Below are 25,418 nucleotides of genomic sequence, written 5' to 3' on the forward strand. Positions count from 1 at the left end.
TGATGAGGAGACGCTGCCTTTATAAACCCACCCCTCTCCTTAAGGCTCAGCGTTATTCGCCTCCGCCTAACCCAGCCGCGGGGGCGCAAGGCGCCCTCCCCACCCTTCCCCTGCCGCCACCCCAAACTGCCCCCGGCCGGGGGTCGCGGGGGGGCACCCAGACACCCCCAGCATCCCGGGGCGGGGGCGGTCCGCTGCCTGCCCCGCCTGTGCGGGGCGGTGCGGGGCGGGGCGGGGCGGGTACCGCGGCCGCCGCCCGCCGCAGACAGCGCGGCGAGGGGCCGCCGATGCCCGAGACGGAGCCGGGGCTGGTGGCGGTGCGGAGCGCAGCGCACCTTGGGGTGAGCGCCGCCGTGCTCGGGCCGGGGCCGGGGCTGCGGCTGCGGGGGGCGCGGGGTCCCCGCTCCCCGGACGGGCGTCCCCGGGAGTGATGCTCGGCCGCCGAGGGGACGGGAGGGGCAGCGCCGCTGCTCGCCGGCACTGGAGCCCTTGGGGGGATGCTTCCCGGGCTAGGCAGGCTCCCCGCTTTGGGGAGGAGAAAAGTTTTTGGGTCGCGGAGCGGTGCGAAGTTGGGTTAAGTGAGGCGAGGCGCTGCGGCAGGGCAGGGGGCGCGGGGAGCCCCGCGGCTGGGAGCCGCCGTGCGCCCTCCGGGGCGAGCTGCCCCCTGTCGTGATTTATCGGGATGCCGGGGGGTCGGCCCCTCCGCCGCCAACGGTGCGCTGCCCACCCTGTTCGGTGTTTTTACGGCAGGCTCGTGAGCATTAACTCTCAGGTGGAAAATAAAACTGTCTAAGCTGCGGTGCAGCGCCTTGCAGATGGAGTATGTCTCTATGACATCTTAGCATGGGAGCTGTGCGTAAAAAAAAAAACAGGAAAAGCTGCACGTGACTGAGTAACTTTTGTGTAGGTAACTGTGTATAATAGTTGCAATTCTCTATCTCAGAATACAAAATCAGTATCTTGTATATTCTTCAGTATTCAGCTTTTACTGCAAATGCCTTGAATAAGTGGTGTAACAAAGTATTTTTGCAGAATAATACATACTACTGATAATCAATTTTATTTATAAATTATTTTATATTTTGCATCCTAAGAAATGCAACTTACTATGCATAATGCATGTATAACTAATTTCTGCATTATATTTTTCAAATTAAGTAATCAAGGCACCTGTTACCATGCATCAGTTTTTTCCTGTATTAGAAGTAATGTCATGCTAATAGCTCTGGTGTACATGAGTAGTCCTCCCACAGTTTCATTCTCAAAATTTCAGGGTCAAATATTGTGTAAACTTAAAGTATTTTCTGTAACACGATCTGTAAGACGGGCGCTGTTAAAAGATACTTAACCACGGGAGTATTCTTTGTAACTTCCTACTTTTGTAACAGAATATGTGGCATAAATCAAAACTAAAACAGAGTTGAATGAAAAATTTGTGTTAGCTAGTCCGAGCTAGTGTTCTAGGTCTGATCTAAGGAAATTGAATTCCTTCTGTAAACTTGGGTAGATTTTGCAGGGGGAATTAAAGAAGCTGCGGATGTGTTAGATCTTCATTTTGATCCTGTTCCAACAGTTTAGTGTCTTACCCGCACATCAATGACTGGCTCTATGCACACATAACATTTCAGTTAATACTGCCTCAGAGGTGCATAGAGGTCTGATGAGATGCTTGTAACACTTTGATTGCTTTTTCTTACATTACTGCCCTTGCATTTGGGATTTGAATGTTACATGGTCATAGTAGAAAGTAATTACAGAAGGTGATAATCTTTGTTGTAGCTGGTAGAATAGCAGTTTTTTCATTTTTTCACACAACATCTGGGGACAGTTTTTACTTTCCACTAGGACTTTTTGTCATCAACCGGGACCTAATGCTGAGCAGTGGCTTTTGAGAGGCATAAAGTGATCTGAGTATTGATAGACTTCTATCCACCAGGTTGCTGCTGAAACAAACATGCTGTTGCTGTGTCTGATGGGATGAGCCAGGGTATTATGTTACAGCCAGTAACATTCTGCTTTAAATTCTAAATTTAACCAAGTCTGTAAATTACTTTTTAGAAGCTTCTAACTGCATGCTGTTTTACTAATGTTAATGATACCTGCTTGTCCTTTTTAGCATGAATGAAGAAAATACTTCCTATGAAGAATAAAAATACTTGATGGTGGGAGAACCTTTAAAACACCTTTACCTTCAAAGCTGGAGAAAAGTATGAAGAAACACTCCATCTGATTCCCTGAGCATCTCACAAAGAACACAGAATGGCTCATTGCAAAAAAACTGTTGTTAGTGTCTTGGAGGAGTGGTGTTTGAAGGAACCACTGTTTGGTTGCAAACGGCACCAGAACGTTAGGAAAAAACTAAGACTGATAAGAATAATAGGGCTTCTTGTGAGTGTAGTGGCCATTAGTACTTTCTCTCTTTCAATTAGTGCCTTTTTCAAGACGGAACTGTATAGCAAGGTGTTGGCCAGCAGCCTAGATAGCCAAAAGCAGGTGCATGGTCACCAAAGAACTCTGTTGGATTTCAAGGAACAGAATGAAGACGGTGCTCCAGATCCACCTACTTCCATGAAATATGAAGCTGAGCATGGCAATGCAACAGATCATGCCAAGGGAGAGTACCCGGAGGACCTATTCTCTCTTGAAGAAAGAAGAAAGGGTGCAGTGATCCTCCATGTGATTGGAATGATTTATATGTTCATAGCCTTAGCCATAGTCTGTGATGAGTTCTTCGTTCCTTCCTTGACTGTCATCACTGAAAAGCTGAGTATATCTGATGATGTGGCAGGGGCAACCTTTATGGCTGCTGGTGGCTCAGCCCCAGAACTCTTCACTTCTTTAATAGGAGTGTTTATATCCCACAGCAATGTTGGCATTGGGACAATAGTGGGATCTGCCGTGTTCAATATCCTGTTTGTTATTGGAATGTGTGCTTTATTTTCTAGAGAGATCTTGAACCTTACTTGGTGGCCACTCTTTCGAGATGTGTCGTTTTACATTGTTGACTTGATCTTGCTAATCATCTTTTTTCTGGATAACTTAATCATGTGGTGGGAAAGCTTAACCCTCCTGACAGCATATTTTTGCTATGTGACTTTCATGAAGTTCAACGTTCAAGTAGAAGAACTGGTGAAAAAATTTTTAAACAGGAACAAGGTTGAGAAGGTTACAGCAGCAGATGCTGAAGGAAAGGTTGGTCAATTTTTAATGAGCATATATGTAATAGTGCTTTTATAAATGCTGAGTCCTTCCTTGTTGTAAAGTACCCAAATACAGTACAATAAGCAATATAAGGAGTTCTGTGCTTTGCTAAAAGGTCTTTTTGTTTAATCAGTCCAATAAGATCGAAAATATAAAACATGAGGTAGCTTTCTAGTAAATCAATAGCTTTTAACTTCAGAGTGATCTGAGTTGCACACAGGGCAATACGAAACGCCAGCAAAAAGACATAAACCTATATTCAGCATTTTGCCACATTGATGAGGTCCGAGATAAAACAGTTTTTGTTTTCCCTAAGCTTTTGGATTCGGCAGTAGCAATAGCTGTGGTGTATCTCAGGACTAAATCTGGCTTTTTAAAGGCTGTTAATGCACTTTCTTTCTCAAAAAAGCAAACGCACTTGGAGCAATATATAAAGTTATTTTTTTTAATCTACCGATGTTGATATAAAATACTAACTTCCATTTGTAATTAGTGGCAATTATGTGAAAAAATATCTCTGGAAAAACAGTGATCATAATGGCAGAGTCAGCTGTTTAATTGGGATGGTTTTCCTTTCATAGTATTTGCAACTAAGCAAACTAATTTTTGGCCCCGTACTTGGCCATGAGTAAAGAAGGGAATTTGTGCGCAGTGGGGCTCAGTGGGTCTTCAGCAGTTACTGTCTCTTAAACAGATCCCTTCTTAAAAGAGGCTATATTTAAAGGACACTTGAAGTGGAACCCATAAATACTTGTGTTTGCAGACACTGTTAATTGAATGTTTAATCCTGAAATCAAAATGCCTTGTTTTATATGACAATAGGGTTATTCATCAGGTAAGTGTTTTTGTTTGTTTGTTTTGTTTTGTTTTGTTTAATCTGGTAATTGCTCAGAGTATCAGGGAACAGTTCACTCTGGTTTCTATCTTTTAACATCCCTGTATCAATGCTTCAGAAGCGACAATCTGGTGGCATAAGCATACAGACATATAAACAAAAGGACAGAGAGACTGAGTTCCTATAACACAAGAGAGAGGCTACCTGCCTGTGAGTTACAGAATACTGATGATTCTGCCTATATGCAGAACTTTGAAGACAGGTATTGATATTTTAACAGTACAGACAGGTGCTTTCTGTGTTAGGACTGAAACCACTGAAAAAAAACATCAAAACAAAGACATAAAATTTCCTCTCTCTCCCTTTAAAAATAATAATAATAATTTAAAAAAAAGTTTCTAACCAAATTTGACACACATTTGGTATACTTTCTTCTACTTTCATAACTTCCTTTTTGTCCCATTCTTCTTTGAAAATCAGCATGCTCATCTTTATCTTTCTCAAAGTGTGTAACTGGGATTTTGAAAGAAAATGAAGAGTGAACACCAACAAACTATTTGCCCTAATGAATGAAATGCTTCTTGAACTGCATTAGTTGGGTGCTGATTAATGCGTTATTTCATGGAGTGTTGTAAGTACTTCCACATTTTGCGCTAAATATGTGTAATAATAGGAAGAGACAATGGTTTATGAAACAACAGTAATCAATTAATCTACTATCATCTGTACAGCAACTGGATTTGCAGGACATGTGAATTTATAACTGATCTTAACAGTCAATATGCAAATCAACTCTGTTGGGCTGTCTAGGCTATGGAGCTGAGTAGGATAGCTACATACTATGGTAAGCATTCAATTTTTTCAAATGAACAGAAGAATAAAGTATTTGTAAGTCAAATTGAATATAGGATATTTTCACATTGAATAAATGCTTTAAGTACTTTGACTTTAAAAAAGTCAAGTCCATTCACTTTTGGAAAACTCATTTATTGTTTGATATGTTAATTACTTAGAGTTTATTCCTGTTATAGGTGCACATATTCCTGTTACAGGTGCACAATCAGCTAGGGATGGAAAATCTGAAAACTGTATACTTTTGTTAAAAACTCAAGACTTGTGTCTTGTGTTCCATGAAGATATCTTTCATGAGTTGATCTCAAGTTAATTAAAATACTAAAATCATGTATTTGTAAATCACTGAGTAGTAGAGGGGGGTGAAAGAGTTGCTCTAATTTTATTACAATTTACCTAACATGTATTTTCTGCCTCCTGCTGAAAAATAGCTTCTGAAGGTATCAGACTATGTATTTCTTTTAATAAGCCATACTGTAAAGACATATTTTTGAATACTTGGCTAACATTCTGAATTATAACTTATTATGAATGAGTATCAGTTGAACAGAATTTAGTAGGATGAATGAACTAATATTCTGATAGCAAGGATGTCACAGATGATGTTCTTTGGAAAGAATCTCCCTAAAGCTCTGTATTCTGAAAAACAAACAAACACAAAAATGTTATGATGAAATGCGTAGGATGTTCAGCTTTAAAGTTGTTGCCTAAAGCAAAGAATAAAACATTTCTGTAGTTTGAGATTTGGAGCCTAGTAGTGAATGCAACGTGTCCTATTTCGTAACTAGTGGGAATTAGAACCACTGCAGAAGTGATAGTCTTGGCTTTTGGACTGTGTTTTCTGCAGTGTTAACCTAGATTGCTCTCAGTCATCAGGAATGTGCTATATCAATGCAGAATCAAATTGTGTATAATCAAATTAGTATTTCAAATGCAAACTTTCCAGTCTCAATTGTTACTAACAGAAACATTTTCACATTTTTACACCATGTTAGGACAGAGATTTGCTAGGCAGATCTGGAATCTGTGGGTTAGGTTGCCTTGAAAGAACTTAATTTCAAGAGTATATAGAAAATTCTGTTCTTTTGTCTAACCCGTGCTACTTTTGCCTATCCATTATTGATTCTGCTGTTGCTAAAGAGGCAAGTGGTCTGCTAAAAACATTACTGCCGTATTTATCTTTAAGATCTTGTGTTGTAATCTGAAAGCAGCTCAACAAAGTTGAGAGGTCTAAATAAGGCAACATAATGCTGGAGAGTTGAAGGGTTAGGTGGCTCACTGGCAAACTAGTATTGAAGAGCAAAAATCTGAGCAGGTGAAAAACCTTTGGGGATATTAAAATGCATTTTGATATTAATTTCAGTACTTTTATTATATTATTTCTTGAAAGGTTGAAGAAAAATTCACATTGTCAGCAAAATATTTTCCATGAGAAAAGGTCTTAGATAAGAAATGATTTCTCATCTTAGCCATCATGTGTTGTATATGTATTCACGGGCTTGCCAGAATGCATATATATCTCTAAATGTTTTTTAGATTCCTTTCTCTCCCATATTTGAGAATTAAAGGTTGTTTTTGTTTTTTGTTTTTTTTGTTTGTTTGTTTTTTCTTAAATTGGGCATGTATTCAAACTTGCCTACTTTTTCTAAAGTTATTTCATTTTGTGCATCAGTTACTTGTACAAATGTGAATGCATATTGAATGCTCAATGTGCATTTCATTGTGCTCACTATTTTCCTGCACAAGCTTTCAATCAAAAGTACAAATCAAAGTACTGTTTAGATTCTTAAAAGAGTACAAGTTGAGAAAAAGCTGGTAACTGGATTTTTGGCAACAGTTTGATGACACTAATGAGATCAGAGTACATTTGGTTGGTTGGTTGGTTTTTTGCATTTATAGTTGGTTTGGTCTTGCTGCATGGTTTTGTTTGAACTGTGGGTAATCTCCTGCCCTATCCCACTCCTAAGGAAGTCTAATAGCAGTTTGATACTAATGAATTCCAGAGATCAATGTGACAAGGGTGGAAAAAGGAAGGAGGAAAGATGAAGAAGGAGGAAAGATGAAGAAGCAAGATACTATGAAAGGCCAGGATAAAAAACAGACAGCCAAGTTCTACAACATAGGGTAGTACATGCAGTCCAATGTGGATCCTTGACAAGTGTCACTGAGCTCTGTGGACTGACCTGAACTTGCCCTACAATAGGTGGTGCAATCCCACCACCAGATACTCCAAAAGTCTGTTCCAATCTATATTATACTATGCCCTCCAAAAGTCCCTTCCAACCTGAGCTACAAGAACGGATGAATTTTGGGGTCTGGGAAGGAAACTTTGGTGTTAATTCTATGTCCTCCTCAGATGTGTGAAGGTGTTTAAAAACAGAATGTTGAAACTGTATGAGGGACAGGAAGAAGAAAACTGAGAGAACTGAAGTACAAAGTTAAGTAGTTAAAAATAAGGCTTTTTCTGACTTTCTGGTAAAGGCCTCAGTCTTGTTTTGGTAGTCTCTAATGGCAAAAGCATGTTGAGTAAATTAAATCACAATAAAACATTATGTGAGGTTTCATTTTTTAAGTACTTTTTCCTTTAAGGTAGCATGGAGATCATCACAAAAATACTTGAATCTGATCACTCAGTAAATAGCTCAAAACAGTTCTGTTTGGCAGCTAGGAGAACAGAATGAGAGTGGAACAAGGATATTGTGCAACGACATCTGTTTCACTGAGATTACTGTTTAAATAAATAACTTATGGTATATACAAGCCAGTTATGCTTTTTTTTATTTTATTTTATTTTACATTTACAGAAGACTGCATTCAGAAAACAAGATATTTTTACCAACAAGACATAGTTTGACATTATTTTATTGCCAATTTTGTTATCTTAAGAAACCTGAATAGCTTGTGTGTGTTATTTTAAAATCCATACCTATCCCAAGTGTTGCGACATTGTATTTAATGGCAGTATTTGCATTCTAAAGGAAAGACTGTTAGCACTATTTTTAGGTAGTTCTCTACTTGCTGGCTTTATTAGTGCCACATGTGTGCATGAACGAAAAGCTGGAATTTGCAAAAGGTCTGAGTTCATTGTAGTTGTTTTGAACTGCTGAACAGTTCTTTTTCAGGGCTTCTTGCTGAATCCACAGACCTGGTAGCTGCAGCTCTATCTATAGAATACCCTTTCTTCTCTAACCAGCAACAAAATACTTTTTTTTTTTTTTAAAGTGGTGTTTCGTATTTCATAGAAAGTTTGGAGTTTTATTCTATAGACATTTCTCAGTTGGTCTGCTCCTGCAAGCACATATGTGAATATAGAGCTATGAGTATCTGGATCTTTCATTCTTATATATAAAGGATGGATGAATTGTGAAATGTACTTATTTAGAACATGTACATCATCACAGTTCTTGTACATGTTTTGTTTTGATAAAAGCCTATTTTTGTACTATATTTTATTTGTTATTTCTTATCGTAAAAACTTTCGAGTTACTTCTGTGGTACTTTAATGTTAGTCCACTAGCAGTAACTGTTATTTAATTTGCCTTGAGCATTAGAGCTGTTGATGCAAATTAGGGTTATTACTAACATACCTAAAGCCTTACACATTATATATGCAACCATTACTACAGTGAAACTGATACAATTTTCAGTTTATTTTAACACCTCTCAGTAATTTATTGAGGACAAATCAATGATTACAGTGATTTCCACCATTTGAATTTCTTGGTTTTGTATGTATTTGTCCTGGTAAAGAGCAGAAAATGACAGCATGGAAATGCCAAACAGATTAAATGCTCTTAAATTATGGCCATCCATTAAGATTGACTAAGCAACCTTTGTTGATTAAGCTAGGAAAAGGAAGAGTAAAATCCTGCCATCTTTAAAAGCAAGGGGAAAACATATCTATCAATACAGTTTAAAATAAAAAGCATGTGTAATTAAAAAGAACTCAGGCAATACTTCTTAGAGGCTGCATAAAACCAGCTGTGTTGACAAATTTTCACTATGCAGTCTTTTAGAACTCCAGATGTGATTGACTCCTCTGTGCTAGAAAGTGTAATAAAAGAAAAAAAAATGCTCTCTCAAAGTCTGGGAAGCATATAAGTGCTTTTTCTTCTGTCATCTCAGTCTTGATTACTTTGGTCCAGATCCTCAAGAGGATGTGGGAGACTGTAGGTGGAATTTCAACCCCAATATCAGAATACTGGTCCTCAAAATGTCTGCATTCTTTATCATATTTAAACTCTGAAGGAGCTTCACTTTTCAACAAAGATATTCTGATGCTGTAGGTTTGCTTCTGGGCTTGCTCAGAAATATCAGACCCAGATGGAGCACCATGGTACTGCTTTTCCATATTACCCACATTCCTCTACTTATTTTGCCTGAGTTGGTTCTCCAGATTTACCTCCCAGGCTAAGATTTAAAGCTTTAAATTTGGAATTTTTTTTTTTTTTTACAAACTCTTCAGGCTCTGGTGGCGAGAGTGCTCAACTTTTATTCAATTATGTGCAGATCTCCCCTGTTCACTACTCACCTTATGTAGTGAGTGCTCTGCTCATTGTGTAAAAGTTGGGTGGCTAGGCACATCTGACTTTCCTACTTTTTCTGGCCCTATTTTAACCAGTGTGTCCAGGTAACCATGAAGGCCTATGTCTTCCTGGCCTGCATCAGAAACAGTGTGACCAGCAGGACTAGGAAAGTGATTGTCTCCTTGTATGTAGCCCTGGTGAGAATTTACCTCAAACGTAGTGTTTGGTTTGGGGCCTCTCACTACAAGAAGGGTATTGAGTTGCTCAAGCACATGCAAAGAAGAGCAACGAAGCTGGAGAAGAGAGTAGAAAACAAGACTTACAAGCAGCAGCAGAGGGGTTGTTTAGTCTGGAGAAGAGAAGTCTGAGGGGAGACTTCACCACTCTCTCCAACTACCTGAAAGGAGGCTGCAGCAAGGAGGGTGATGGTCCCTTTTCTCCAGTGACAAGTGCTAAGACAGGAGGAAATGGTCTCAAGTTGTGCCCAGGGAGGTTTAGATTCATAGAATCATTGAATACCTAGAGTTGGAAGGGACATACAAGGATCAATGAGTCCAACTCCAGGCTCTGCACATGACCACCAAAAAATTAAATCATACATCTAAGAGCACTGTCTGAACACTTCTTGAACTCTGGCAAGCTTGGTGCTGTGGCCTCTTCCCTGGGGAGCCTGCTTCAGTGGCCGACCACCCTCTTGGTGAAGAAGTTTTTCCTAGTATCCAATATGAACTTGCCCTGATGCAGATTCATGCCATTGAGTCCTATCACTGGTTATCAGAGAGAAGAGATCAGCACCTTATATTGGGTATTAGAAAGACTTTATTCACAGAGAGCATGGTCAAGCATTGGATCGGGCTGCATAGGGAAGTGGTCAAGTCCCCATCCCTGGAGGTATTTAAGAGACCTGTGGATGTGTCTCTGAGGGATATTGTTTACACATGGGACTTGGTAGGTCAGGATGGTGTTTGGACTTGATGATCTTGAAGGTCTTTTCCAACCTAGATGATTCTATGAAAAAGTAATATTGAGCACCATCTTTTTAGAGGGGGTTCCTGTCTTTTCTAAACTATGTGAGGTGGAAAGTGCCTCAAGGGCAGTAGTTGTTGCAAGACTGAGGTTGCCAACATAGGGTGAGTTTTTGGGCACAACACACTTTAGAGTGGTCTTAGCTCTTCTGAATGGTAATACTCCCTAGGTAGTCAGTAGTATGTGGCCCGGGTGCCAAAAAATTAGGTGATGCCAAAAATTGATGAAGTGCTTCTGTGCTGCTAATATTCTGAGTTTCTGTTGCATTTTTTAGCATGACTTAGTATTCCAGTACTAACCGTAAATTTATGAGAACAACACCTTTTTGAGTTCTTTCTCTTTCTGAAATTGCTTCCAAGAACTGAAGCATTTTGCTTCTGTAACAGTAGAATAAGATTATAACTAATCTGAATTTGTGACTGTATGATACATAGTATGTTTGTCTTGAAGAAAGCCCCATAACAAAAATGATGTGGAAGTAGAGAAGAGTAATGATCAGGTGGGTTCTTAAAAGTAAGTTATGTGTCCTGCTTGTCTGGTGTTTGTTAAAAGCCAGGCTTAACCATAAAAATTAAGGACCTTCTGTGCAGAAAGCTTTTGACAGCATTAAACCAAAAGTGAACAGCCTGGGTTCCTGTTCTCTGTTACTTCAGGTTGGACATTTGAATATTTTATGAAGATGGTGTAAGGCAATGTGGGATTCGGACCTTTACTAAATGATTACCTCTTTGGTACAAGCAAAAAAAAGTAAAAAGCACAGTGAGTGCTTTCTGATAAACAGTAATCAATAGAGTACTGTTGTTTCAAAATTCAAAACCTGAACAACTTCAAAAAAGCTTTCCACAGTCTTTTCAGAAATCCAAAATCTAATTTTAGTCAGGAGAGCAGACAAAGGAAGTCTGAAAGCTTACACTTTAAGACTATTCAAGCCCAATGCATATCGGCAGTGTTTTATACAAGAGATATACAGATGTACATTTGTATATCACAGATGGGAGGATGTGTTAGAGATGAGTATGAAAGTTACAGCTGCAATAGCTGTAACAATTAATTAAAGCATCTCTCATCTATTTAGAGACCTTTGTTGTTATTTATAAAAGAAAATTTAATGTAAGGAATAAGACTTAAATTTCTCCCCAGTCATCTACTGTGTTTTGCCTAAACTGCAAACTGTGCACTAGTGTGGTGTTAGTAATTCTGTAGAATAAAGAGCAGTGTTTCCTTAACCTAGACTAGCCTTATTCCATTGCATTTGAGTCAGTTCTTATTTAAGTATTGCTTTTTATTGTTTAACTTTATGTCTGCATCCATTAAGCTATGCAGCAGAATCTTGAGATTCAAATTCTTTCTTGGGACTGGCAGCTTTTTAGAACCTAAAATGGGAAGATAAAGCAAAATCAGATAATTGTCATAAATTCATTGTGCACAGATCAGCTGTTATGTGTCCCAAGGTGAGAGCTGGTCTCATTTAATTCTTCCCTTTGAAATTGCTAGCCTCCTTTGTCAGGACAAAATTAGTAATGCTTAGCTTAGACCTCTTCTTACAGAACTCTTGATTCTACATTGTTCTAATGCAGACACAAAATATTTTAACTGCTATTGAATTGGTTATCAAAATACTGAGATGATAATCTGGTCTCCATCACACTGGGTGCTTAGACAACTGTATGAAATCACAGTTCTCTCCTCAGTAGCTCATGGTGGAAAAAGATAAATGCCATTCAAAGTGCCTGGGAAGAGGCATATGATTCATCATGTACATAATTTTATGTACATTGATATATGCTTACCGTTCTATATAATTAGCATACTGTCAGTCCTTTTCCAATCATCCAAGCTTTCACTGAGTTGCTGATTATTTATTTCACATACATGTCCAAGACAATTTAAAGAAATAATTTATTACTTTATATGATCTAGCATTAGATCTGAGCAAATATCAGTTGGTAGTGTATCTAACAGAAAGCAACATCATTGTACAGTAGGACCTAAGTCAAAACTGTAGGCTTGGTGCTCTATTTTCCTATTTGGGAAAATAGACAGACTAGACAGTTTTGGTTAAGCTTGTTTTTATGGTGAACTTCTCTGTGCTAAATGCTTGCAATTGTATTGCTAAGTGCAGGTCATTGTTACTAGCAAAATGAAAATCCTAGTTAGAGCAGCATTAGGGGATACTTTTGGCAAATATTACACTTCACAGAAAAAATAAATAAATCATAGTACATTACCACATATTTCATTATTTCATACACAATCTCTGTTACTTTGAGGAAGTACAGTCACTATTTGCCGTCACTGGTGATTTTTTCTTGGTCTACATGTGTTCCTATCTGAAAAGACGAAATGAAAGAATGCAGTCTTGGAAAAACAGCTATTGCCTTACTGGTAGTAGGGTTGAACCCCATGTACCTGGGAGGGCAATGAAAGTTTTAAGGTGTTCATGTAATTGTTTCAACAGCAGGTGAAGGACTCAGAGCTCACATTGTCTCCTAAGAAGGTTTACCTGGCTGTGTAACTACTTCTCTGTCTTTGTCAGCAGTGGCTCACTTTGGGCAATCTTCCTGTCCCTGTCAGAGGCAATTTTATCAGGGCAGCTCAAAGAATAGCTACTGATCAGTTACTGTACTTTGCATTATTCCATTACTATTCTACTATCCTCGATATCATTGAAGGTTTATTTTAGGGTGAGTGTGTGAGAACAGGCTTAAAGGTGTATATGTGATTATATTAACACCCCTTTGAAGTGCTACGCTTAAGGAGAAAAAACAGGTTGGTGCAAAACTATTTCTTGTTCAAGGAAGAATAAAGATACCAGGGTATTCATACTGCATTCTCCACTGAAGATCATAAATTTTGCTCAGGGATTAATCCTGCTTTATCACCTCTTAACTGCTTACTGTTGGGAGTCGAGTCTGAAGTCAGTGGTATTACCAGTGACATTTATTGCGTAACCAGCTAGTGTTAACTTTTCACCCTCTCACATTGCTGTAAAACTGCTCTAGCGGATATAGAGCACTAAGAAGGAGGCATGTCTGCTGTCACAGCCTGTGCTCGATGACCTCCGGGGCATGGTTTGAGACCTGTCCACTTATATAGGCTTTTGCCAGAGGGACAAGGATGAAGTCTGTGGGGTTTGTAAGGATAGAGGATGAGCACCTCTTTTGGGATTAATGAAGCGTTAATTTTGTTATTTAATTAATTTGTGGTGCAAGCTCTTATCAAATTGCCAATCAAATCCTTTTTGTTTCTACCAGGTTGGTACTGGCACAGTCACCAAGCCATTTCCTAGTTAAAATTTTATAACAAGAATATGTTTGAATAGGAAAAAAATAATTCAAAACTCCAGAAACTGCTTTGTCCATGAGTAGGGAAAAAAAGTTAGAAATAGTTCATATTATTTTTACTTACACATTTTTAAACCAGTCACCTGAAGTAATTTAAAAGCATCTTTCTATATAGCAGCTAATGTTTGTTTTTATATAATTTTATTGCTATTTAAATATTCCTCTTTTTCTGCTTCATTCTGAATATTCATCTTATTTATCTGTTATACTCTTGTATTAATTTAGAATGTTTCTGGATGGAGGCACATCCTTTTGGAAGGCTTCATCTTGGATGGATGTTTAAATGTCAAAGTGACGCAAATAGTTACGAAAACACTCTCTGTATTGAATACGTTTTATCTGTACATACGTTGAATCTGTATTGAATTCTGTTCAGGATGAATTTTTGACACATCACAGTATCACAAATTTCTAGGTTGGAAGAGACCTCAAGATCATCGAGTCCAACCTCCGACCTAACACTAAGTACTCCACTAAACCATATCGCTAAGCTCTACATCTAAACGTCTTTTAAAGACCTCCAGGGATGGTGACTCCACCACCTCCCTGGGCAGCCCATTCCAATGCTTAATAACCCTTTCGGTAAAGAAGTACTTCCTAACATCCAACCTAAAACTCCCCTGTCACAACTTTTGCCCATTCCCCCTCGTCCTGTCACCAGGCACGTAGGAGAACAGACCAACCCCCACCTCGCTACAGCCTGTAGAGAGCGATGAGGTCTCCCCTGAGCCTCCTCTTCTCGAGGCTAAACAACCCCAGCTCCCTCAGCCGCTCCTTATAAGACTTGTTCTCCAGACCCCTCACCAGCTTGGTCGCCCTTCTCTGGACTCGCTCGAGCACGTCCATGTCCTTCCTGTAGCAAGGGGCCCAAAACTGAACACAGTACTCGAGGTGCGGCCTCACCAGAGCCGAGTACAGGGGCACAATCACTTCCCTAGACCTGCTGGCCACACTGCTTCTTATGCAGGCCAGGATGCTGTTGGCCTTCTTGGCCACCTGAGCACACTGCTGGCTCATATTCAGCCGACTATCAACCAATACTCCCAGGTCCCTCTCGGCCAGGCAGCTTTCCAGCCACTCATCTCCCAGCCTGTAGCTCTGCTTGGGGTTGTTGCGCCCCAGGTGCAGGACCCGGCACTTGGCCTTGAACTTCATACAGTTGACCTCAGCCCATCGCTCCAGCACATGGTGCACAAAGGTGCACATGCACCTTTGAAACACACACAGTTAGTTTCTTTGCAGAAGTTACAGACAAAATACCTAAGTCTCCTCCCACTCAAAATCAATAGCAAAATCCCTCTGAAATTTAGTCAGAAAATGATTATATACTAAATTAGAGGAATTTTGCCATTGTTTTCTGTTCTCAGTTTCCAGGATGAAATTACTACTTGCTGCCACACACAATCCTACTTCTAAATGTGATAATGAAGTGATTTTGTAAACTTTTAATTGTTGCTTTCCCAGTCTGTGCTGGAACCATCCACTGTGCATGTGTATATGTGCAGACACACTTACATGCATGTTTGCACACATAATCATGTGTCTGAAAAGTGCCATGTAGACCATATCAAAGGTCAACGAGATACATTGCAAATTTGAAGGGTGGTATTTTGCATGCTTTCTACATCCTTTCAGCAGTCATCTGCCTAGTAATCCATTTCCATAAGTCTTACTCAAATATTTAAAATTTCCGAGGAACACATTTCTCACTTTTCCCCAAACTAGCTGTCCATAGAAATATGTCTGCATTTTCTCCTTAAATTTGGACTCCTTCCAAGCAGCAAATCACTCCTGTTTGAGGCTGAAGATGTGACATACTGAACTATCAACAATTTTATTCTAGCTTAATATATCATATTAGTAATTCCTGCTATCTTGTGCCTCTATAGGGATAAAAACAGGAGGCTTGCATCACTGGAGAGAGATGATTTTTTACTTTCCAGTGATGTAATCAGGACTTGATTCTAGCACGGGAATGGCTGAGGGCACTATTCTTTACTACGTGACATTTCATACAGAGAAAAGGCCACTTTTTATCCACAGGAAATAACCACAGCTGTAATTACCATATCTAAAATTCACTATATGTATATAGCAAGATTATGCAGTAAGTTGGAACATGAATTTAAAGTATTACTTTGTTAACTTAAACTATCTACCCAGAAAGCACAAATCTTTTAAAGCAAAGTAATTGAAAAGTAGACAGACTACTTCAGGAATTACCAATATGTGAGAACACATATTGCAAATTTATTAGTAATTTTACTGATTATATTTTTTAGTCTCCAAAAACATGCAGCCTCTTCTTTCACATTAAAGGCTATGAGAAAAAAAATGTTGATTTCCCACATGAACATAAAGAAATACAAACTCTATCTTGGAGTAACAGCAGTAGGCCCAGTAACAGGCTAGAATTGCAAACTTATGCTTTAGCTTTGGCTCTGAGGGTTGAGATGTGGTTCTCTCTTTCATTTAATCTTTTTAGAAACCTGTGACTTTCAAGCCTTGCAGAACATTTTACAGAGAGCTGTAGGAATTCTGCTTGCTAGATTGGATTACTGTGTACAAGAAAAACAATGGTCAACATATTGAATGCAAAATGGTCTTGAGGCAAGGCAGAACATGTGGCATCTGAGAGAAAGGTGGTAAACAAGGCAGTGATGAGGCTTGGTGGAAACTAGCAAACAAACTGGATATCACATATTAGGCACTTCTTTAATGGCACGCTGTTTTTTAAGCATCAATAAGCTTTATAGCAGCCATTTTTGCCAAAAATTTAAATGCTAATAGATTTCCTGCTGAAGAATTCTTATTGTTAACATTACTGTCTCCCTTCAAAAACGTTAGGGAAATATTATGGCAAAAAGTGAAGTTACACTTGAATAAACTTGTTAGTATAGACCTTTATGATCACAAAGTGTGGGGATTTTTGCTTGTTTGTTTGTGAGGGAAAAGTCTATACTGCATACAAGGTACATTTGAAGTTGATGGCAAGTTTTGCTGATGATTTTGATGGATGTAAAATTAAGCCCAAAAGTCAGGACACAGAGAATTATGATCTTGCTGCTTCTCCGATCCCTCTGTGCCACTGCATAATTCCAAGCCTCTGAGCTGCTTTCCTTCAATATTAAATCACCTCTAACAAACAAACGTCTTTCAGGCTCAGAGCAAGCAAAACAGGCTATATCAGCTTTCTATGCCCTTGGACTTAAACTGGAAAAGGGCATACAGTGTTTCACAGCCTGTTCTGTCCAGTCATGTGAATGGGTTTTGGATTATTGATAGATTTCAAAGTAATTATTATATCGTTGCTGGGCCCATAATAGTCTTGTTGGTAAGTGGCAATACCTTAAGATTTGGAGCTGTTTTCTTCATCTCATTCTCCTGCATCTATTTTAAAGCATGAGGAAAACACAGCACTAAACAGCAAATTTTAAAGCACATATTTATTAGCAGCCAAAAATGGTATTCTGAAAGATGAAGATATATTTTGAGAAATAAAATATTGTTAAGAAGAACCATTATTTCCCAAAGATTTGCCTTTAAAATGATGCATAATTGAAACTGATAAAGTGAATGTACACATCTTCTGTATACAACGTAAGAAGAAGTTACACACTTGTTTTCTAGAATAATGATGGGAAAACTAACTTTCTAATTCTAGATGCAGTTAGATGTAGTTTCTTGGATGAGGAATGGGTTTCTTACAGTTTTTCTGCCTTATATTGTAGATTGCTATGATGATGCTAAAGGTGTAAAATATTAAAGAAAAATCAGTTTTGTATTTCATCTCTAGATGGTATTTTGAATCCTATGTACTCTGAGTTAATTACTATTAATATTTAGCTTCAAATATGTACATTTTTGAATAATGTTTTAATGTGAATGCCCGTCTAGTGGTAGGTCTTAATCTTAAAAATGAAATCTCATAACAGTAGTTGCCAATGTACAGATACTGTGGTGATTTCTTGATGAATCCATGTTATTAAAGAAAGATTAACTTTTCTTTTACATTAATATCTGAACAGAAAGTTTGAACAGAAAGTCAAATTTGGGGCTTGCAAGGCTCTGCATCTGAAGCACTCTCAGCAGTTCAGATGTGCCTATGTGTTGTCTTTTCTCAGACACCTCAGGTCTAGAAACAACCATGGCCATCATCATTTCTAGAAGCCCATCTTTTTAGAAAGAAGACTAGATATGTGTCAAGTCAGTTAATTACTTTCTGGAATGAACAAAAACTTTCTGCTCTACAGTTAGCTAATTGTTACACATAGAGGCAAATTTTTGTGAGTTGTACATTGGGAGGGACCTCTAAATTACCTGGTCCTCCTATGGAAAGATAGTATGCAAAAAATGAAAATGCAGGCTAATTTTCAGATTTAGTTGACCTGCATCCAAAATTGCTGATAAGAAGTTCAAGACACCAGACAATTGTGGAATCTAGCTCTTGGTCTCAGGTTCATCCTGCTTAGCTGTGCTGCCTGATTTACATAAATAGTCTTCTCAAGTTATTTCTTTCATCAGTCCAGAGTATTGGGCATTTTAAAACTGTGATTTGGATCTTAATTACTAGGATTACTTCTCTGCTGACCTGAAATTAGGCAAAATTAATCTTCAGCATCGCCTACAGCAGTAGGTTGCTGAAGTCTGAAAAGCCATCTCCTATGATTTTATTGCGATAGCCTGAATACATACCATGGTGTTGTTCCCTTTCGTACCACCTGAAATTGCATCTGTTTGTGATGAGGGTGACAGCCTGATGTCTTTTTCATAGGGTTACCTTCAGGAAAGGTTTGATGCAGAATTCTTGTTTTTCTCTGCCACTAAGCAAAATGAAATGCTTGTTCAGGTGTTAATCTGTTCTGTGAATGTTCCATTTGCTCCCTTAATACTCTGGTCAGTACGTAGATATCACATGTGGTTCCAAAGAAGTGCAAGTGGCAAATAAGCTATTAAGTGAATCTTACTTTTACTTACAGAAAAAGTCACTGGCACTGCAGCCACAAGAGACTGTTAACTTGTATGGTTCATAGCAGATTTTTCAGGATCATCTGATGAGATGTAATTTTAGCTTCCAGAGTATTACAGTATTGGTTGAATTAACAGTTTGGTTCATTGCATTAGCCTTTAATGCAGATGACTGAACATTTACAATGAATTAATTAACTTGTATACAACTCCTAAAATAACAAGGAAATTCTTGCTAGCAAAATTCTGCAACTCCAGCCTCCAAAAGAAAAATGAGTAGTTAATTATGAAAATTCAGATTACATTGTCCTTACTCCGTCTGCTTAGCATTGCCTTTGGAAGTTTGTTCTTTACAATTAATTGCTAATTGCTGTTTTCAAATATTTTACAGTACAGTGAGGGAATAGAGCCCCATGAAAAATCACGTGTACACATAGTCCCTTAACAAAAGGAAACCACATTGCAGTCAGGGCTCATTCAGACTTGATGGTTGAATTTGGGAAAATAATTTAATTTTCTATGGCTCAGATTCACTTAGATTTGTAAAATGGTACACCTGCCATCTTTGTTTCTGGAAAAAACACCTGAATGTCCTTGCTAGTAACACCCATTAAAATCATCAGTGTTACAATACCTGTATGTAGCAAGAAAACAATGGCATTTCCCCCATGAAATGTATAGCATTGTCTGTCCCTGTTGCAGTGTTCTGACTACCAGCCTTTTTTTTTTTTTTAACACCATTATTGAATTGTCAAGATGTTGATTGTCGTGTCATCATGTTTCAATATGGCGATGTAAGAGTAAGGCATAAGGACAGGAAGTAAGTAATGAGTCAATGGGTATTTTCAAAAGGTAGTGTTCCTCCTTCTACATAAAGGATTTGATGCCATAACTCATTCTTATGCATGTGCTGTTTCATACTAACTATAGATTTTGTACCATACATACTCTAGGTGACCCTGCTTGAGCAGGGGGGTTGGACTAGATGATCTCTAGAGGTCCCTTCCAACCTCAACCATTCTGTGATTCTGTGATACCACCATCCATTTGCCATGAAATTTACTGTCTGTCCTTTACTGAGCACCCAGCTGAGATATGAATGGTCTTTCTAAGTGGGTGGGGTGGGGTGCAGAGGAACAGTGAATGCCAAGCCTCAGATGGTGCTCTCTCACCTCTTTTAGGGCCATTGCAGGCTGCAATTTGTGCATCAAATCCCTGACCCAAAGGGAGAAAAAGGGAAAACAGTAGGTTATGGGCTAGGAGTTGTGACTTACCTGTTTTCCCAACATTTTACTGTTTAAGTTCTGATGTGTCAGGTTTGCCAGCTGCTGTCAGCCGTAGAGATTGCTGTGTCACTCTTTGCCAAGACATAGGCCAAGAAACACATTCTGGCAGCCTGTAAAATATCACACAGAAAATCAATTCCTGATGCCAAGAGCAGGAGAAAAATGTGCTCTTTCACCTCCAAACATCATCCAGGGATTGCACATTGCACAGAGCTGACCAACTGCATGGGGCTGGCTTTCAGTTTGCAATAGTTTGATACCACCATTGGTTTTAATGGGTGTTGGATAGATTCAGAATGCTAGAAGAACTTTATATAATCACAGCATTCTCTGTGCAGAAAATGATGAGCATTAAGATTTTTTTCTGGCGGTGAACATTGTGAAAAGAGAAGCAGGATTTTATTGCTTTTGATAGTATCCTGTACCTTGCTGACTTCCTGTATTGGAAGGAAGCTATATTACCCCATATAGCAAAGAGAACTCTGCTAGAAATTTTTGTTTTGTTTTGTTTTTGTTTTCCCTAGACCTGCCAACAGAATTATTACTGTAGGATGTGGACTGTGCTCCTAACATAAGAATCTTAGAATCATAGAATCACAGAATTGTTTGGGTTGGAAGGGACCTTAAAGCCCACCCAGTTCCAACCCCCCTGCCATGGGCAGGGACACCTCCCACCAGACCAGGCTGCCCAAAGCCCCATCCAGCCTGGCCTTGAACACCTCCAGTGATGGGGCGTCCACAACTTTTCTTGGCAACTTGTTTCAGTGCCCCTACCACCCTTATGGTAAAGAATTTATTCCTCATATGTGATCTAAACCTACCCTCTTTTAGTTTAAAGCCATTCCCCCTTGTCCTATCGCTACAATCCCTGACAGAGTTCCCCCCCCCATCTTTCCTGTAGTCCCCCTTTAGGTACTGGAAGGCCACTATAAGGTCATCCTCAAGCCTCCAGGCTGAACAACCCCAACTCCCTCAGCCTGTCTTCACAAGAGAAGTGCTCCAGATCTTTGATCATCTTTATGGCCCTTGTCTGGACTCATTCTAACAGGTCCATGTCCTTCTTGTGCTGGAGGCCCCAGAGCTGAACACAGGACTCCAGGTGGGGTCTCATGAGAAGAAGGGGGGAATCACTTCCCTTTAGGTGCTGGCCATGATTCCTTTGATTAAGTACAGGATACAGTTGGCTTTCTGGGCTGCAAGTGCACATTGTTGGCTCATATTGAGCATTGCATCAACCAGTACCTCCAGATCCTTCTCCTCAGGGCTGCTCTCAATCCATTCTCTGCACAGACTGTATTTGTGCTTGGGATTGCCCCAGCCCAGATACAGGATCTTGCATTTGGCCTTGTTGAACCTCATGAAGTTCACACAGGCCCACCTCTCAAGCCTGTCCAGGTCCCTCTGGATGGCATCCCTTCCTTCCAGGGTGTTGACTGCACCACACATCTCAATGTCATCAGCAAACTTGCTGAGGGTGCACACAATTCCTCAGCTTACTTGAGTTTATGAAGCTAAATCAGGTGAATATGAAGCTCTGAGTTGAGCAGAATTGCTCAGTTCTGTGAGCAGAAATATATGCAGAATATATCTGTGTTTATGAATTTTATTTTTGGTAAAAGTAGCACTATTTAATGTGGAAAAATTCTGCTGTCTCATTCAGTATGCATCCAAAATATGGTGCTAGCACAGACAAAGTTGTATGTCCAGTGGGTGAATTTATTCATTGCAAAATATGTAAAAACATAAAAAAAGAAATATAGGAGAAATGTTTGTCATGTGATGGCATTGTGTGGCGATTGCTGGCAGTGCTCTCCTAGTGGCTCTAGTTAGTTCCACTTGGGCATTGTAAATCCAGGGCAGCATGAAGCCTCCAAACTGTAGTCAAGGAAAAAATAGTTTTATTGAGATCAGAAAGTAAGATTAGATGCAATACTGAAAACTTAGGCTTCCTTATCAGCAGAAACAGGCATCTTTCGGATGCTTTCCAATCTTTTTCTTTGAAGAGGTAGTGAGCATCTCCAGTGCAGCCAGTATGCCGATGATATATTTTTCATAAAGTAAACTTCTAATAATGCTGCTTTCATGTAAATGCCAGTTATGATTTAGGAGTGGTTGTGATTTGTTGGAGGCACTTCCAATCATCCATTTGGGGATTCTTGTGGCAGTTGACACATCCTTAAATGTTTGTGGCCTGATTTTCCTGTTTTCACCACTTCTGAGTTTGTTGGAGTACAAAATATAACTCACAGAAAATGTGTGTACAGGGATATGTAGAAAGCTAAATGATAGTTTGCTGACTTTATTTCTCTGTATAAGGTTTCAAAAAAAATCATATGTAAACAGAGAAAAAAAATCAACACTACAGCCTTAAAGCATTAGAAAATCTAAATTAGTATTCTAAATTCCTCTTCTAAGACTTTATGGAATTAATGGTGACTCACTTATAAATGGATCACAAATCAGTAGCCACAGAAATGAGTGATGGTCTGATATTATAAAATATATGCATCAAGAGCTCAGACCATTTGTAAGTGTTATGTCATTTAGGAGAAGTGAGGTTTATATTTCTGCTCATGTTGTTAAAAGAAGAGCTGAGGATAGTCAAGAGAGAAATTCAAATACCACCTTTGACATATGCAGTGATTTGCTGATAGGTGTAGAGATGCATTTTAATTGGGTCCAGGATGCAGTTTGGATATGCTGGGTCTCTCTCAGAAGCTGAGAAAAGGACATATTTGCAATATGCCTAGAGCATTTGCTCTGTGTGTAATGACAGCAGAGGGTTTCTACTTACCAAAAAAGAGAAATCAGCATAGCCAAATGTGTGTGCATTCCTGCTGTGATGTGTTCCCATTACAGGTGCACAGTAGTACTTGAGCAGAGAGAGCCATAAATAACAGAACAGCAGAACAATCCCTTCTCTCTCTCTTTTTTTTTTTTTTCTGTAATGTGTGTTTCATTCTGTGAAAGAGCATCTGGTTCTCAGAGAACAACTCATCTAGAAAAATTTGATAGGGTTAGGGAGACTAAAACACATATGCCATTCATCACACTTGCCTCCAGATAAAGGTAATACTACACCAGCAACCGTACTACCAGTTCTTCCATGATTAAAAACTTTTAGTGTGTATTAAGAGACTGAAATCAGAAAGACAATGTGTAATAGTGCCATCTGGTGACCTTCTTTCAGAACACGGAGTAAAAATGCATGATTCAACATACTTAGACACTTCACTTAGATATACAAAAAGCCTTTTTAAACTATTTTTTTCCTTTTTTTTTTTTTTTTTTTTGATCCAAGCTCCCTCACTCCCTCAAAGTTTCTGGACTATTAAGAAATGGTATTCATTAGCTGAGGGTATGCTCTTCCAATGCTGGTATAAAATGCTGGAGGGTGTTTGGTTCTATGGTGATACTGACAATTGAAAGAACAGAACAATTTTTACATATCCTGATAGGCATATGTGGCTTTTCCTTTCAGCTAAGAACTGAAAACTGAAAACATTCATCAGGCTTGCTTGATCCTTATCTAATAGGGCTTAAGATCCTGTTCAACTTCTCTGCTGAAAAGATCAGCAGTAAAACGCAAATCCAGGCACCTAGCCTTGCACGAGAAGGGTTTGGAAGTCTGTCTGTGTCCTGGCTGAGCCTACTCAAAGGACAGAGGAGAAACCTGATAATGTGTCTTCATCAACAGCAGAGGAGATAAATAAAGACCTTAAATATTTTCTCCAGATAAGTTTCCCACTTCCTCTACCATCTCATTTTTAGAGAGGAGGAAAAAGAGGTATGGTTGTTTTGATTAAGACCGAAGTAACAGAAAATTAGTGTATGTACACAGTAGTTAGGAAAAAATATGGCATCACATTTCCTCCCTACTAATTATATCCATTTGTAACAAGTAAATATGATTACTTCACCTGGCCATGCAGCTAATTAGTTATCCAGACTGTAGTCCAGAAGGCAATAAATGCCAGCAGAGACCCATCATCTTGTACATCATGTATAACAAATAAGTTGATGCAAAGATCCAGATGTATGTGGGATGATTTTCAGTAGGTTGCCAAAGTTGCAGATACAAACACAAATACACAAATAAATTAGTAATTTTATCAGGCAGACTCTATTCAAAATATTATGATTTTAGTTTCCAGCTGTAGTAAAAAAAAAAATAAAAAAATAGTGCAGGCATACACTTGTAACAGTATTTTGAACTTCAAGATCTTAAATTCTGAAAGTCAGGCACTTGAGTTATATTTTGGAAGCATGAAAGACAAGACTTATAATTTCAGTCTTTAGCTTTCTTTTGTATCAAATGGTCTTCATCATTTATATTGCCCCTCTGAGTATGGACAACAAAATCAACCTTACTTAAACAAGCAGCTTTAATTAAAGTACCTCTAATGAGGCTCTGCATTTAGAGTCATGCTGTGGCTGAGGCTGACAGCACCTGAGTATTGTCCAGTCTTGAGACTGTGCCTCAGTCAGGGTCATCTACCGTATGTCTGATGGGATTCAAGTATCTCCAAAGGAGGGAGACTTCACAGTATTCCAGTGTCTGACCATCCTCACAGCTAGAAAATAAATAAATAAAACAAAAAGTCCTGAGGTTAATAAGAAATTCCTGGTATTTCAATCTGTACTGTTGCTTCCCGTCCTTTCCCTGGGCACCACAGAGAAAAGCCTGGCCCTGTTACACCCTCCTGTCAGGTACTTAAGTAAAATCATGAGGTCTCCCTGAGCTTTCTCTCCTCCAGGCTGACCAGATGACTGATGTTTTGGTCTGTATGCTACCCTGAACACCTAGAATGGTAAATGGGCATATTTATTTATTTATTTTCCTGTGGACCAATTCAGGAATGCACACTCTTTCCTGAGACTGAAAAATGTTGATATGTCAGGTCATTATTGGAGACTTTTTCATATCGGATTCTTGGTTTTCTATAAGCTGAGAACGCCATTAATTTTATACAGATTCTCATTGTCTGTCGTGTGACTGTTGGTAGGTATTGATTAAAGAGCTATCACATATAATTCATTCATCAGATGAAAAGGAATCAGGAAATGAAATTAAACTGAGTCACACATACAGTCTCTGAGTCAAGATAGTTAAATATATCAGCCAAAATTCATGTTAGTAACCTCAGACTACAGATTTATGTTTTTCAGTAAGAATGGGCGATGTGTATTTGTTTGCTGCATATTAAATGTTACCGGTGCTCTTGTCCCAGAAGAATGTTTTGGATTTTGCAGATTAAATTCCCCCTGATGTATTTCAGCTTAAATAGCTGTTCATAAAGAGAAATCTTGATCTGTACAGCACTAGATCTGAGGAAATTACATGTAGAATTGCTTTAACGTTGGTCTCCTAGAGTCCCAG

General features: G+C 38.9%; 1 protein-coding gene across 5 annotated transcripts in view; it reads left to right on the forward strand.

Moving 5' to 3' along the window:
- Positions 1–202: 202 nt before the first annotated feature.
- SLC24A2 (solute carrier family 24 member 2) overlaps positions 203–25,418 on the forward strand; it is a 145,590-nt gene continuing 120,374 nt past the window's right edge. For all 5 annotated transcript variants that reach the window (XM_048073538.2, XM_048073534.2, XM_048073536.2 and 2 more), the window contains exons 1-2: positions 203–341; positions 2,117–3,192. In XM_048073538.2, coding sequence (XP_047929495.1) covers positions 2,260–3,192 — 933 coding nt within the window. In that variant the 5' untranslated portion in view covers positions 203–341; positions 2,117–2,259. The remainder of the gene's footprint in view (positions 342–2,116; positions 3,193–25,418) is intronic.

This window comes from Anser cygnoides, chromosome Z (assembly GCF_040182565.1).
Source record: "Anser cygnoides isolate HZ-2024a breed goose chromosome Z, Taihu_goose_T2T_genome, whole genome shotgun sequence".
NCBI classification, from domain to species: domain Eukaryota; kingdom Metazoa; phylum Chordata; class Aves; order Anseriformes; family Anatidae; genus Anser; species Anser cygnoides.